This window comes from Nestor notabilis, unplaced genomic scaffold (genome assembly GCF_000696875.1).
Source record: "Nestor notabilis isolate BGI_N333 unplaced genomic scaffold, ASM69687v1 scaffold24798, whole genome shotgun sequence".
NCBI classification, from domain to species: Eukaryota; Metazoa; Chordata; class Aves; order Psittaciformes; family Psittacidae; genus Nestor; species Nestor notabilis.
Genome location: NW_009941833.1, coordinates 35,569 through 52,625, shown reverse-complemented (window position 1 = coordinate 52,625; position 17,057 = coordinate 35,569). Strand labels below are relative to the sequence as shown.

At 40.1% G+C, this 17,057-nt stretch overlaps 1 protein-coding gene across 1 annotated transcript in view; it reads right to left on the bottom strand.

Annotated features, from left to right (window-relative positions):
* Window positions 1-486: 486 nt before the first annotated feature.
* LOC104410835 (Purkinje cell protein 4-like) overlaps window positions 487-17,057 on the bottom strand; it is a 52,108-nt gene continuing 35,537 nt past the window's right edge. The window contains exon 2 of the mRNA XM_010021100.1: window positions 487-1,288. Coding sequence (XP_010019402.1) covers window positions 1,161-1,288 — 128 coding nt within the window. The 3' untranslated portion in view covers window positions 487-1,160. The remainder of the gene's footprint in view (window positions 1,289-17,057) is intronic.

Sequence of the window (17,057 nt, the reverse complement as noted above, 5' to 3'; positions counted from 1 at the left end):
AGTGCGTGCCCCACTTGCTCAATCTAAATAGCTCCTTTTTCTGAGTACAAGGTACTTGTTTAAGCCTTCCTCATGCACTATATGTGCAGCCAGTTCCTGATCAGGTCTGAAGCCAGGCAAGATCCTTACTTAGATCTAGCCTGAAATTGGTCTGTTCCTGTTTTACAACAGGGAGAAAATAGAAATGCTTCCCAATTTAAGAAACACATTGTTGTGGACGCTTTTTGTTAATTAGAAACTGGGCTAATACAGTGATAAATTAAGGGGCTTATATAATGTTGAATACATAACAGTGCAAATGGTGATAGGGAGTCTCTTATGATTTACTCATCAAAAATGGAAAATAAGATCAAAAGAGAGAGATGGCATAGAAATAGTTCTTGATTATGTAAAGAGTGAAAAGCTGCATCAGCATTTGGAGGGTCAGTTTCTATTTTTACAAATTAAAAAAAACCCACAAACTTTCCAAAGGTTCGTGGCATTGGATTTTGTATTTTGTGTCTGAATTCTTTTTTTCCATAACGGTCAATGTGGTCCAAGCTGGGTAATTCTGAATGTTACCATGCAAAGAAGAAGGACAGGGACAATTTCCCCACTTAAGCCACTTCACTGGCATAATCACTAGACAAAAATAGACTGCTCACTGCTTCCTACACCTCTTCCCCTCATGCCAGCTTCTGTCTGCAACTTTTTACTTTCAGCTCATTACCAGGAAGTAATTTCATTGTCACATTTGGCTGGCAGCTGGAATTCTCCAAATGAGGTAAGCTGGGCTGAGATGCACGCTCTCATCCCTCAGCAAAAACCTTGTAACATACGGTGTTATTTATGTCTCCAAGCTTTACATGGAGACGAAAACAGGCATCTGGGCTGGGTTCATTTGTAACGCTGTGGTTGCAGGATTAATATGAAAAGACAGATGAAGGCAGACACTTTAATTACTTCACCCTAACTTTTTATTACAACATCAAGTAAAGTGGTGAGTTACAGAGGACAATGGGCGTGAAACATCTGGGATGAAGTCACACACAAGTTTATGGTTTATTATCTGCCATTGGGGGTTTAAATATTGATAATTTCTGTACATGCATCTTTGTGTTATTTCTGATTTTCTCGATAAATCATTTCAGATTACTTTGTTTTAAGATGTGAGGTAGCTACTAAGACTGGGACCCCGCTTTTTTCTTCTGGAACTTTCTGAACTGGGACTGTATCGCCACAGCCGCCCGCTCTGTCTCTGGCGCGTCCATGTCTATGTCAAATTCCTCTTGAACCTTCTTCTGCCCATCTGCTCAAAGAGAACAAAAGAAAACATCAACATTTTTTTCAAACAGTGATTATCACTGGCCAGCACAGGTGAAAATCTCTGCCTCTCTCTCCTTCACAGACACAGCCATGATGGTAGGGAGCATATTCAGAAAAAAACTTGGGACACAGCTGATCAAATCCTCCAACGCACTCCCAACGGCAGAGTCTGTAACAGCCCATTGGCAGCTAGGCACCAAGGAGTGGCATCCAAATAGTGCTTGGCAGTCACCGAGCACGACCCTGAGGTCTGAGCAAATCCTCTCCTACCCGGGGAGATAACAGAGGGACCCTCCTGTGCTACCCTGCAAGTGGAAGTTATTCATATCCTTATATTTACTCTAAAAGGCACCTTAAAATATTTTAAAGTAGGGAGTAAGACCCTGTTCCTATCAATCCTCCTGCATCAGTAGAAGAGATAATACTTCCTAAGGCAAATTTCCATCCTTTCACGTGTTTCCTGTCTCATTCCTTTCAACACGTACCGCTCTACCCCTTTGAATCATTTACATCCAATCTCTCCACCACTGTGCTGCTTCCTTCACATCTCTCCAGGCTCTTCATCCTCAGTCCTTGGCTTTTTGTCTTCCTTTATTCACAGTCCTCATCTTTTCATTCAACTGCATCCAGCCTCCACACTGGCAACCCAGCTGACTTTGCTGAATTTTACTTCATCCACCTTTGTGTTAGAAGTGCAGGCCTGGGAAAACTCCTGCCTCATCACAAAGATAACCCTAATCTACCTGGACTAATAAAGTCAGAACACACATTTACTCCACTGACCTCATCATACCACCGAGTTTCTCTTCTCTAGAAGCCTGTTTGTTAAAGTCATTACATAATTCTTGTAGTGAACATCATGCCAGGAGTCTGCAGAGAGCTCTGCTTAAAACAGCTGTGGGAATTCACCCATTTTGAACCACTTTGCTTTTTATTCTTGAGATTAATACCTCTGGGATGCTCATCCCCAAGTACTGTTAATGCAAATCAAGGGAAATACTTTCAATGTACTATTAAAATGAAAAGAAACTTTGTCCCCACTCTCTTTCTCCTTCCCACTAGAAAACACAGATACCATTCCATGATCTGAACATGAATCTTGCAGTATTTCTTGCCTTTACTTATTCAGAACTCTATTTTTGCATCTATTTTCCACAACCAGAATCCATTCTAAACTGGGCAAATATTGAAAGGGAAGGTTTTAGCATATTTCATACTGATTTTATTTTAAATACAATAATGAAATAAATGCATCTATGTTAACATAAATGAAATGTTCACTGAATATTTTACATAGAACATTTAAGAAGATGAAAATGTAAGAAGAAAGAGAAAGTCTGGAGGGGAAGAACAGCTTGGAAGCTTACCAAAACTTTGATTATGCAGTATAATGAAAAGGTAGGTTATCAAAGCAAAGATCTTATGGAAGAAAATGAATCGTACCAACATTACGTCACACTTTCACAGCCATAAAATCCAAGAATATGCACACTTTGTGATAACTATTCAAGCAACACAACCACCTTAAGTACAGAAATAAAATTACTGCTTTATTTTTCATGGGGAAAGGGAGGTGAAGGTTGAAAATTACTTCATTATGCTCACAAGTTGTTGACATAGCCAAGGAGAAAACTGAATTCTCCCATTAAAGCCATGTTATATACTGAAACTTTGAGTGGCTTGTTAAAGAAACAGAAATTTCTGTACCAGTTCCTAAATAATAACTGTAACAAAAGGCTTTATGAAAATTTTCCTGTGATCGGATACCATCTTCTCCACATTGCTGTGTACACAGCAGAGAAACAGAGATGTTTTTCTTAATCAAATTTCAAAAGGAATTATCGTTTTCAAAATTACTTAGTACCATTTGGTTGGTACTTTGCAGGGTTGGTTTTGATTTGGTATTTATCGGTTAAAGGGAACAAATCATTCTGTAAAAAAGAATAAGAATTTTCAGTCATAAAATTCTATGTAAGTACAGACTTTTTGTTTGAAATATCTAAGTGAAAAAAAAAATCAATAGCCTGATCAGCTAGCTCTAATAGCAACCACTTTGTGGTATGAGTAATAGGAAAATAAAACCTGTTTCCCCTGTCCATATGTCAGGATCTCTCCACTATTAATAGGGTCCTATTAATTTATTCTAAAGAGGAGAGTATCACTTATGGAGAAACACTCATTTCTTATGGAGAAATATTTAATCAAAATGTCTATATTAGTAATAAGCATTTAATCAGCTTTGAAATTGATGAGACAAATGTCTTTTCATTGTTTGATGATTTTCTTTTTTGTTGTAACATTCTGAGGTTTAGGTTCCTCCCTAGCCACTCACTAGACACAGATGTCAGTCCTAACAGTAGAAAACAGAACATTCATACTAGCTTTTCAGTATATAAAGTACTGTCCCTTGGAAATGTCAATAAGGAAAACCTGGTGAATGGATGAGTAAACACAATAGGTTTCGCACGTCCCGAAATCTGGCTTGTACAACTCATTTCCTATTACAGCCAAGTCTTATCAGTATGTTAACTTGCAGTAGTGGCTCAGCAATCTTACATTAAGATTTTATAGACTTAAAAAAACTCAGTATTTAGTATCATGTCTCACTAGAATTTCCAGGCCAATTAATCTTTGCTTGATTTGAATCATCATCACTGCCTTAATTCTGCTACAATAATTTACAGTATCTTAAGATCTGACTTCCTTTTATTTTTTGATGCATTTTTTTTGAAATCAAAACTAAAATTCCTTATGAACTCTTTCTGTGTTTCTCTTTTTCCCATCACAGAGGAGAAATGGTAGGATGAGCAGTTTCAGCCATGACTTAGACTTGTAGATTAAGAAATTAGAAGTGTTCAGATGGGCCATAACATTTACATGGGCAATGAGGAAATTCATTAATAGCTTATAGATGATATAGGAATATAGATATAATTATACATATATGCATAATGTGCATTATAAACCAATATGTATATCATCTATATATAATGTATATGACACATCTGTGTTTTCTTTCTCTTTTGAGATACATGTATGGAACATCCAAATTGGAATATATAAAGAATATATATAGAGACAGAGAATATTTAGCAATATAAATATCGAAATACACATACATATTTGCTTAAAGAGCTAATGTCCTGTGTTAAACTGCAAAGAGCTGGATGGGGTATTTCCTAAATTTTGGGAGTGGATTTTCACAGAGTTCTCCTCAAAACATTTTCTATTGGTGTCACAACTGTCACAATACAGATACTTTAAAAGATGGATTGTCAGTCTGGAGAGAGAATTAAGTGATATGCCTTCTTTGGCTTTGCCTATGCAAAGGGAAAAAGACTTCAACTTTTACCTTGAGTTGCTTTACTAAAATTAGCCTAATGATTTAAAATAGATTACACCCTGCTAACTACACTGTTTTGTTTTACTGGTCAGTTAATGTTAAGAACATGAGTTCCTATCCCCCGTGGCAGGGATGCTAGAACTAAGTGATCTTTAATGTCCCTTCCAAACCAAGCCATTCTATGATTCTATAATTCTATGAAATAAGAATTGACCTACTTAATTACAGTGAAAACCCAGCCAGTGCTGAGGACCTGCACAGACTAGATATGACCTCCCTGCATCAACATGGGTGATTGAAAGCCTTTTGCACCCTTCCTACTTTGTATGCACCTATGCTATGCAAGCTTTACCTGTCAGTAGTCATTTGTATGTCTATCTCAAACATGCAGGCTTTAAGTTTGAAAGCTCAAATAATGAAATTTACACAGAGAACTGAAAACAAGTCCATAGAAATGTCCCTCTTTCATTCACTGTCTCTCACTTCCAGCTTTCCTTTCACAAGGGATCAGTAGCTTGGAAGCAATCTGAAAACCCAGGAAATTTTCACTCAGCAGGTCAGAGCATAGATAAACACTTGCACAGACTTTACTCTTGGACCTGCTTTTTTCATTCCTACTGATGGAGACAAACCATTATGTCTGATAATAAGCTACCTTCTTCTAAGCTACTTTTATAGCAAAAAAGGTAGACCTGGATTCTCTCCCCATCCTCGGTCACACACACATGCTTTTGTTGGTATCTATGCTTTCTAGACTATGTGCAGACTTCTTCCACATGGGTATCTGAGGACCCCTTGAGTACCACAGGCCTGGATGAGGAAACTAGTAGGAAGAAGACTGTTGTCAGCAAACTTCAATTCATAAGCTTCTTGTGAATTTGGGGGATTCAGAAATCAGAAAGGGTTGATAAGCACTAGTCTGCACTCTCCACTTTTTGCGAGGCTTTGGTTTTATTAACACCATGAAAAATAAATCCCCTAACCTTTTTCACTACACTTAGCTGTTTCAAGGCTTTCCCTGAAAGATTTCTTCATACTTAATCCAAATTCCCTCTCCTAGAAAGTGACTCCCACTCTTCCAAATATGCCATGACAAGAGGCAAGTCAATACCTGTCCCTGCTGGGTTCTGATCACTGCCAGCAGGGGAGGTGACTAGAACAATTCAACACCAACAGTCATGGGCTGGCCACAACAAAAGTCTAGGATCTGATGAGTTTACAGGCTGCCCAGGAGGGTGGTGGAGTCTCCCTCTCTGGAGATATTCAAAACCCGCCTGGACACATTCCTGTGTAGCCTGCTCTAGGTGGCCCTGCCTTGGCAGAGGAGTTGGACCAGATGATGTCCAGAGGTCCCTTCCAATCCTGTAACAATTCCATCATTCTGTGAGTTTTTCAAAATCACATGTCTATTGTGGACTGACTCTGGACATGTGTCAATTCAGGCAAATCTGAGTTGTGGTGGAACAAACTCCTTGGAGCACAACATCAACTGCTTGTTGAGTCCCACCATCATAAGGAGCACACCATGACCCAGCACCAGTCTCGGTGCTACAGACTACTTCGCAGGACTAAAGACTGAGAAAACTTGCAGGTTGCAGATTTTACTTCAGTATATGCAATAGTCTTCCTAGCAGGAGAGAGCCTGAAACAGCATCTAATTGGCTGTTTTCCACATCTAACATCCTGAAAGCTCATTTCACATTGTTGAAATTTAAAAAGATCTATTTCATTTCCAGATGAAACATTAGAATGCTGTCTCCATAACCTGCTACATTGCCTCATAATCCTTTGCAAACACTGCATGGATAATGAAGCTGCCTGTAACAAGGAAAATCAAATCTTACACATAAATCTACCAGCAAACTCTCAAGAAATGTGGTGCAAATGTAATTATTCACAAATACGCCTTCAGCTATTTCTTTCATTTACTTTTCAACTATAAAGTAAAATGAATTGTGATAACACTGGAAAAAGAAAACACTGCTTATTCCACATGGGCCAAAAGCCTAAAGCAGTCTTTCTTGACCTTTGAACACAGGCTAAACAGACATCTTTCCTAAAAGTGTTCAAGGAAGGGCAAAAGCTGGTGGGATGGATATGGAAGAAAAGAGGACTCATGCTTTATTCTCAGAATGTCTCCATCCTCTAGATGATACAGAGACTGCTTGTCACCTTCTGGAAAAACATTCAGCATGAATGGAGCCTGTAACTGGCATTTCACGTCTTAAGTGCTATCTTCCGCCCCTGCTGACCTGGCCCACATCCAACAGGAATTACAGGACTGTATTCAAGAAGGAATATACTTGTGAAAATACTGCATTTTTTAGGGGCTAAACTGCAGCATTTGGAAAACGACTATAGGAAGTTTGGAACAGAATCACAGTGTCCCATTACATGCCAGAAGCAGTATTTTGCCTCAGGCAGGATCATTACCTCCCACTGTTCAAAAGATTATTCAAGCTGTGACAATCTTTATGCTACTCTGATCCTAAGCTATTACACCAGTCTGTCCAATGAGGCAGAACAGTCCCTAATTAAAGAGGACCAAAATGGGCAGGAATCTCATGGATGTTGACATTCATGTGAAGCATTATCTTAATCTTTATATGACAGGAAGAGTCATTGTCTGACTAGACTCCACAAAGCAGCCAGCCAGCTAGACAAAACATATGGGTGCTTAGATGTATGGAGGCCAGATTTAAATCCTTGCAAGTACCAGTTTTGAAAGCCAGGACTTGAAGTGGCCATTCTTCCCCCTCTATATTTAAGTGAGGGCTGGGTAAAAGTAAAGACAGGGTCCCATCTTCCTCTATGTAAGTCAATTCAGACTTCTCCTTCTGTGCAAGATGAGAGCAAATAACACCATAACGGACTTTATGGCTGAAGAAAGGAGGCAGTCTACTTCTTAATAAAAACTCTTCAGTCACTGCCAAGGCCACATTACTCAGGACGGTGGCTCTGAGCCTTTCTTTTGGTCACCCTGCTGCTCCCCAGCAGACTCTCACTTCACAAGGCAGCTGAAAAGATGGCAATATTGGGGGAATGGACATTACCCAAGCCCAGGAGAAGAAAGGAAGGTAGTATTGACATGCCGAAGATAGCCTTAATCTGACCTTGCCTCCTTTTTTTTATTTCCTGAATAAAATGTCAAGTAGAGGCTTCTCTGAGATCATCAACTCAGCATCTACAGTATGTTGTTTTATGTGGTATCAGGACCAAGCACCTCCCAGACTCCTGAGCATTGCCCTGGTTTTGCAACCTCACTATCTTAGTATATACCAGCATGCAGCTGTGGTTTGGGGAGACAGGCTGGTGTAAGGACTTTGCCTCAGCACCCCTCCAGGGATGGGATGATCCAAAGAGAATTAGTTGCTGAGGACCCTGTTATAGTACAGTGAACTGATGAAAACTTCATGTTGCCTATGCATACTGAGGGACAGACCTCTGTGATACTGCTGGTGTGATGCAATATTTCCATTGCCTAGAATGACCTTACTGCATCAGGATATTATTGGCCTTTCTGTTAGCTCTGTCTGTCTTTTGAGTTAGTGTCTAGGCACAAATGTCTTGGATATTACTTTTCTCATACGCTTGTTCCTGATGTCACAACAAAAAACTCTACGTAATTTTGGTCTAACTTTCCTAGATTGATAAGAGTAATTTAAAACCATGGGTGCTTGTGATATTACTGGCTAATCTCCAGTTTGGTGGCCATCTGCAGAAGACTTGAATCCATAAGAGTCTTGTAATTACTTACTTTACCAACATGCTAGCGTAATGCCAATGCAGTACCAGGCCTTTGTGGAATTACCTCAATGTGACGGTCTTGTGACTCCGTCATCTCCTCAAACACAGGCACAATCTCGTCAGTCCTCTGAGCAGTGACAATGGGCCTGTGCAAGACAGAAATTCTGTCTTTTTCCCTTTCTTATCCATACCTGCACAATGGGGTATCGCTATCTGACTGTTTTATCCAATTCAAATGTTCAGCTACTTCATTTTTAAGGACAGAATTTTTCTCTAATTAGTTTATGAATAACACAATAGTTTCTCATTAAAAATGCTGCAGAGTGAGTTACTGACTACATCAGTATATTTGTTCTTGTTTCCTTACTCTATAATGAACTCAGACATTAAAGGGCCACCTTCCAAAGCCAAAGGCTGACTGTTGTGTTTGAAAGTCAGTAGGCAGGTACTCAGCGGTGCAGGAGGTTATAAGTTTATACAAGGTTGTTCATTTTCCATGGTCAATTATTTGAAAGTGGTAGGCACTGGAGAAGTGCTAACATCCACACAGCAACCATCTCTAAAACTGAAGAGCAAACCCTGGAGCTCAGCAGTCTCCTGTGACTTCAAAAGCACAGTGTGAACGGAAATAAAGGTTATCATTAGTGATCAGATTAAATGTAACAGCTATTTTTATCTGAACCGCACCAACTGGCCCCTTAATATCATTCAAAGCAAGCCAGAAAAGAATTAATATATTACATCCAACTGTAAATTACAATTTGGTATAAAGAAGAAGACTTCATTAGGCAACAAGAATCTTTTCTTCTTCAAAGTGACCTTTACTTTTGTCATGAAGTGGTTTTATCTCCAATTTAAAAGATTAGTTTTGCTGTAGAAAATAGCAGTTGTTCTTGTATGACTTTAAAAAATGCTATTTCAGCATGAGGCATTTGAATTGACTGATTGATCTTTTTTTTTCCTAATTGTAATAACACTGGAAAGCAGCAATACTATTTCTGACATAAGATAAATAAAGTAGCACAAAATCATGTATGGGGTAACATAATGAAACAGAAAGGAACAGTAACAAAATTCAGTTTGCAAAAATTGTATTTACAAATAATTTTTATCTAACTACAAATGAACTGATTTTATTCAACAATTAATACAAATACTGCTTTTTTCTTTAAATGCTAACAGTATTTAAGCAATCATTCCCCACCTTCAAAATAATTAATGTATCACAGACTTTTAAATTGTTTACAAATGCATAACTGATGCATAGATAGATACATAATTGTTAATTGGGATCTATGAGGTGTTCTGGGCATGAAACTTGCTTCTTGCGTTAATTGACATCCCCAAGTGGAGACCAAACTTTGTGGAAGTTTAACTGGGAACACAGCAAATTCAAATGACCATCTTAGCTGTATCATTTAATTTCTTAATAGCTAAAGCTGCACCTGAGGAGTGATAGGCTGACTAGAAAATGCAATGGGAACTTCTGGGAGCTAAAAGGAAATGGCACTGGGGATCAAGTGCTGGCACATCAGGTCCCTCTGTCACCGCAGAATGACACCACACCAGCAGGGCTAGGACACTTAGCCCTAAGTCCTCTGCTCCAGGAGACAGTGCCATGATCCTCCTCACAAATTCAGTCCAAAGTTATAGGAGTCTTTCTGCAGCTGCAAGCCTGTGATCCCCAATGTCCCAGCCAAGTTTTAAATGAGAATTGTTGTGATGCGGTTTTAATTTCCTGTGCAATTTCCAGTTCTCATTTCCTCAGTAAACACTGTGCCTTTAAACAGCTTTGCTATTCGACTGTGGAAAGAAAGAGCTGCATTTCAGCAGTGCATGAAGCAAGCCGCCCTCTTGAGTCACTAGTCAACTGCTTGATTAATATATGATCAGTTACTTTCCTATTATGGTAGCTTTCAGGCGCTCCAAGTCATAGCTGGGAACCCTAATGTGGTTACAAATGCAGAACAATAAATTCTCCCCCCTCCACTGCCCCTCAGTACTATGACCTTCGCAAAAGTGTCTTCAGCAATACAGTTTAAAATAACTACAGAAGAACTTCCTCAAGGCTACCTCCTAGGCTACAGCTACACCAGCACACTACCCAAGGCTCAGGCGCCATCCACAGCTTCTCTGGAGCATGTAATAGCGCAGCCACTGGCATGGCTGGGACTGTTGCAGCTAGCCCTCTGCAGGCACTGCCTGGCTATTGTGGTCGCATAGCATGGCTGGGACCCTACCTTGCAGGCAGGGTGGATGAGAACACCCTGGGTTTTTGAGTGAAAGAGCCTTTAGTCTTATTGATGCAAGCCACTTCTAATACAGATATAGCTTCCAGCACTTTGAAACTCTTTGTAGCTCTGGACTACTAGGGAACTGACTCAAAATGAGTTGGCACTTGCTCTAATTGTGTGATAACCAACAGTACCTGAGAGCCCTTGTAAGGAAAATGCAGAAAAGAGGTGTTCATCTTCCAGCGTGGTACTGCCTCCCTTGTGCTGCATAATGGCCTCACTTTCCAGGAATGCTCCCCGCACACAGCCCCCTCCCCCTTTGCAATTTATGAGTAGCTAGGGAATAAGCCCAGAGAAATGGCAGTGATCATAATATGCCACACAGAAGTGGCAGAAAAGTGGGCTCGAATCCACGCACTGCCAAAGTGAGATGAGCTGGAGAAGGTGGCATAGGTTACAGAGGAAGAAAATCTGTCAATCAAAAAAAGGAGAGAAGTCAATCAAAAGAATTGTGGTATGGAGTCAGAAGGTGTTTCTCTTCACATGCAAAATGAAGAAAATGAAGAGTAAGATACTGCCCTGCTCATCTTCAAAGTGGAAAATCAGGGCAGTTTCCAGACGTCATTGTATACCAGCAGAGCTCTGTTAGCAACTAATGAGAGCGCTATTTTAAGTTTTCACAGTAATATTAATAAAAACTGTTACATGAGATCTTGGAAAGCTTCACAGCAAGAAGATAGTCTCCTCTTGTAAAATCCACCCCCAGGTTCTAATTACAAAGTATTTAACCACACTCGCAGCAGTGGACAGTATAAGGGTACAGGAACTGAGCTTTGCCATTCAACATTACACTCTTAAGCAAAGGAGTTATATTTTCAGTACCTTCTATGCCCTATCCCATGGTATCTAAAAAAAGTTTTCTGTAAGAAGCATTTATTTTACTGCATAGATTAAATGCAAGAAGCAAACAAATTACATTCAAACACTGCAACCTTTATTTGCATGAAAATGGGCACTGTTCTGTGCTGGTAATAGGATAATTACTTTGGCACAATCCCTCCATGAAAAAGCCACTGTTTTAATACAGATAGGTATCATGGTTTTTTAACATCTTGCACTACACGCCAGTTTGGCTGTGCTTGTGGAGGCGATTCTCAAAGCCTTACAGACAGAAGTGGAGCTTGTAAGGTTAAAAATGCCCAAGGAAGCATCTGGAGTCCTGTGGAGACATAATAAAATTGTCACAGGGTACCTGATCCAGCCCACAGGCTGAATTGAACAATCACACTCAAAGAAATTCTTTTGAGAGGGTATTTGGCAAAAGGAAGTTTGCCACCCCTCCATAAAACCAAACAAATCCCATCAGCAGAGCCCCAGAGATGTGATGGATATAAAATCTAGGCTTTTGGAGCAGCTCCAAGGTAGAGCAGTCACAGTCTGAGCAGAGACCAGCATAATCTGATGGACATCGTTTTACAGTGAGACTCAGCCTCCCAGTAGATCTTACGTGCTCCTGCATCAATTTGCTTTATAACTTCTGCTCCAGCATCCACAAGCACAAACAGATGCAGTGCTGGATTGATGCAGTCTGGACAGTAGCCCTACTGTATGTTCTTTAGAGTGAAATTCACTAAAGTACAAAATTTTCATCTCTGACTCCTGAAAGCAGATGGAGATTTCCACCACAAAGCAAAGAAATTCTGTTGCAGGAGCGTTCTAGGAAATTTCCACTCTTTTCTTTCACTTGGGCTGTTATCCGAATATGCCTGGGCTGTTATCTGAGCAGAATCATTAATTTGAGCTTACCATGTCTCCATTGAACACAAAAAGCCACATGATACATTTATTTCCCCTGCAGGCTGGTTTGTTTAACTTTCTTAGGAAGAGAGGGCACCTCAGGAGAATGCATGTTAGCACTGAAATAGCAGTAAGGGGGGAGACAAATGAAGATCCTGTGGCAATATGGCTCTGAAAGAGGATGAGAAGGAATAATGTGCTGGAAGGTGTTAGTGTATTCCAGGCTCTCTTGCCCAACAGCCATTTGGAAAGTCATGTTACACGGTGTGCAGACGCTCATTAGGTTGAACATTTAAAAACTGGATTCTATATAAAAAAGCAACTCCTGAGAAAAATTCATTTAACCTAACTTAGATTCACAGAATCATAGAATCGCTTAGGTTGAAAAAGATCTTCAGGATCAAGTCCAACCGTAAAAAGAAAAATACTAGCGTGTGTTTACGTCAGAGCTCATCAGCAGCTCACTTTAGAAAGAAATCAATGGAGAAAAATAGACACTCTGAGGATGCAAATCATCTGACCTACTTTAGGCAGACATTTTAGGATAGCATGAATCTCACCCTTGAATCCCCTTCCTATACAGCCAGTTCTCTATTAGCTATAAAGGGAGCTCAGGGTGACTAATTCAGATGTAGATCACAGAATCATGGACTCATAGAATGGGTTGGGTTGGAAGGGACCTTAAAGCTCACCTAGTTTAAACCCCCCTGCTGTGGGCAAGGGCCCCTTCCACTAGACCAGGCTGCTCAAAGCCCTGTCCAACCTGGCCTTGAAAACTTCCAGGGATGGGGCACCCACCCTGTATCTCTGCTTGGGGTTGCCCTGACCCATGTGCATGAACTTGATTTTGGCCTCGTTGAACTTCATAAAGTTTGCACTGGCCCATCTCTCAAGCCTGTCAAGGTCTGTCTGGATGGCATCCATTCCCACCAGCATGTCATCTACACCACAAAGTTGGTGTCAGTAAACTTGCTGAGGGCACATTCTATCCCACTGTCCATGATACTGATACGTAACCAAATGAATAACGTTCCCTGAGCCTAAGTGGTGTCTGAAATACACATTGTAGAATTTCATATGAACACACCTGCTATTTCATGTGAAATTCTTTCTCATAAAATAAATTACTTAGCCCTTATGAAAGGTACTATACTGATATGGTAGCAGCTAGAATATCTTATTTGCTTCAGGAAGGAAGAAAATAAAAGACATACCTTCTTACACTATTCCATCTGTGTGCTTCCATCTCATTGCTAGCAAGCAGAGAACTCCTTCAACAGAGGGTCAAAATGAACATTCGCTCCCTCTGCTGAGATTGCCAGTGAAGCTGCCAGTTGTGCAGCTGATCTGGATCCTCTCATGTTCCCTCAGGAGCTGACTGAACAGTCTGTATACATTTCTCTTTTTATAGATATATAGTCGAATAGACAAAAAACCTGCATCAGCACCTCTTACCATCCTCTCAATTTATTTCAAGGATAGTGAATTTTTGTGAATGTATGTGTGTCTGCCTGCTATGGAGAGACTATTTCATGCTCAAAAGCCTTTTTTTTTTTTTTTTAAGTGTACATCAGTAATATTTCTTATATTTCCCTAATAAGGGATTACAGTTAACACCACGACAACCAATATCAATATATGAATCAGCAGCCAAATGACAGCTGATGAGAAAACTATAATTGAATTTGTAAGCTACTGTAAACACCAAGTCTCTGCTCTGCTATTTAGCTATAATGAGCCAGGTGATGGCTGCTGCCATTCTGCTGAAAAGTGGAGATGTTCAAAAGAACCTTGTTGCACCTAGCATGTGTCAAAGGCAGCCATTACTTGACAGTAGGACTGAGACTACATGAAAAGGAAGAAATAAAATGGGTGAGTCAGACGTACTGCCTGCGCTGGACAAGACAAGTACCTTTTAAAAGGTATTGCTAGCATGCTTCTCATTGCTGATCCAAAGCAATGATCATTGACATGAGATTGTAGTCTGCATGAACTGCACAGAGTACCATAGTGGTCACCTCCTAATACAGTTGCCCAACATGAGACCCCTCTCCTTCCTTCCTGGGTCCTATGCAGCACCTGTGGGTAAGGAGGAGACATGGCTTCTGCTATGAAATCCTAGTTGATGTACAGTCAATGGAAAATTCTGATTTTCCAGGACAAGTATACACATGTTCTTTAAATGCCAAAGCACACAAGTTACTGCTTCATCATTCCTTAATTGAAGAAATACAACACCCTTCCCCATCCATCCCTGTCTTCTATTTTAATTTCCCCTCTCCTGCAGTAGAAACTGAAGCTAAGGTTAATATGAGCATTGGCTCTGAGACAGCACGTGAATATAGCTCTTCTCTTCCGCAAATTTCCTCTCATGGAGCAATAGGAAAGACCTTACTGGCACATAGGACAATTTACTGTTTAGCATGAGGGAGTAAAAAATGACAATGAATAGATTCTCTTTCAAAGAGTGGGGAATGAATCCAGAAGGGCAAAATGTCCTTCTCAGCAGTTTGTTCATTACTTATAGACAGTTACAGTATTGTGAGGCTAAAGCCTGGAATTCTAACAAGTCAATACCAAGGCTCAGTGGGATTTCTCATTCCTGCCTTCACTGTCTGTATTTATTGAGTGAGGACTGATGGTATAGGTTAATGTAATTTTCCAAGTCTTTTCAAAGTAGCAGAGATTAATGAGCAAGGTCAGGCACTAAAGGCGCTAGACAGTGCTTCAAACCATGCTTCTGCTTTTTTTTATTCTCTTTCCCATCTCATAAAAAAATAAAATTCCAAACCTTCTAGGTCCCAGGCACTGACTCAGCAACATCCTCATTTGAACTTCATGCTGTTTCACACAAATGATGGAGGTGGTGTTCTCCCATAAGAATACAGTTATATGTTCTGACAAGCATCTGGCTAGAGTGTCGATCATTAAGTCTGGCCTCTATCAGGTTTATTCTCAAGTGTGTAGCAAGGAGGAGGAGCATCCACCTTTCTGTATGTATTGATTAATCACACCTACACTTTTTTTTAGATGTTGGCAAAAAACAAGCACGGTTTGCCAATAAAGTCCCAGTGAAAGGAGGACAAAGCAGGCCCATATTCCTAGCTTTTTATCAGGAGCTTATGGAGCAGAAAGGGAAAACGGCCTCATTACCCTGACAGATGGTGCACTTAACAAACCCATGCAGTAGTGCACTGAGGGCACAAAGAAAGGTTGCTCATGCTTGAAGTGCGGTGCATTTCTGAGCTGCCAGTGGAAGTCGTGGCTATGAAGTACTGCACCAGCTCACCACCCAAGCTGCCTTCCAGCCCTCAGAGCTGTAACAAATTACTTTTGTCACCTGGAGCATTCCTGACCTCCTCCTTCTCTGGAAGAGACTGTCTTCTTTTTTCTCACCCCCCATCCTGGTCCAGCATCACCTCCTTTGGCTTATACACCTACTAGCGTTCATGCATGACGACCCCTACTGAAGCATTCTTAGTGCAGCCCCATTCACCTTTGCAATATACATGGTCTCAAGATAGAGCAAAAAGAGAGCAGGAAAACAATGGTGATCCATATGCAACATGTTGCCCTGGATGTCTGTGACTGGCTTTGTCTCCTCATAGATCTCTGCCTTGTGGTGAAAAGACTTACAGAGATAGTGAAACAGAGAAATAGCATAAAGCTGCACAGAGATTTTGGCAGGTGGTCACGACACGTGTTTATTCATTAGTCTATTGGTTTTTTGTTTGCTTTGGGTTTTTAATTAAGAAATTAGGAGTAGGTGTTGATTCTTCATCTCAAGCACAATTACAAAAAAAAAAAACCACCACACAACTTCCAGGCAATGAATTAGGAAGTGCTAGCACAGTAAAGCTCAGCAAGATTCTAAAATAAATTCTTTGCTACAAATTCATAGTAAATGTTTTGTATCCTTGCAAATTTACAATATCTCCCTGGAACTCAGAAGGTGTTGGGAGTGGTTTGCTTTTAAATACAAAATGGTTTAAAGGCAAAAAATGTAAAACCACTTTAAGATGAATAAAACCACAAACAAGCTTTATTAATGTGAAGTTGTCTGGACGAAAAGAAGAGTTCCTATTAGCTCGATCCCTGTTTTCACCTCACTAAGTTTTCACCTGGTGACTTTTAACAACGGCTATTTAAAAACAATTTTATCAGGAAGGGTGGGCATTGATTTAGCTAACTGCTGCAATTGCAATTAGGATGTTATTAAGCCCAGTGCCAGACAGTCTAATTGACAAAAATCTAACTGAGGCCAGGGAATAAAGGTTTCCCTCCTGCTTCAGTTGTATGTTTATGTCACACATAAACTATCTTAAAAGAATATTAAGCTTGCCAAGTTGAGCAAGAAAAAGTTAGTGAAGGACGAATGACAGTGATACCATCATGCAATTCAGTTAATTTTGAATAGATAACTTTAATTCCAGAAAATCCTGTTTCAAATTCTTGACATTGCAACTTTCATAACTTTAGCAGCATGTTGTGTTTCCTTGATTTAAAGAAAATATTATATTCTGCTACAACATATGGATATCCACATGGTTCCTCAGCACGGCTGCTTGGAACTGTTAGATCACCACATAGACATCATGTTTTAATGAAGTAACTGATAGTGGTAGTAGGCT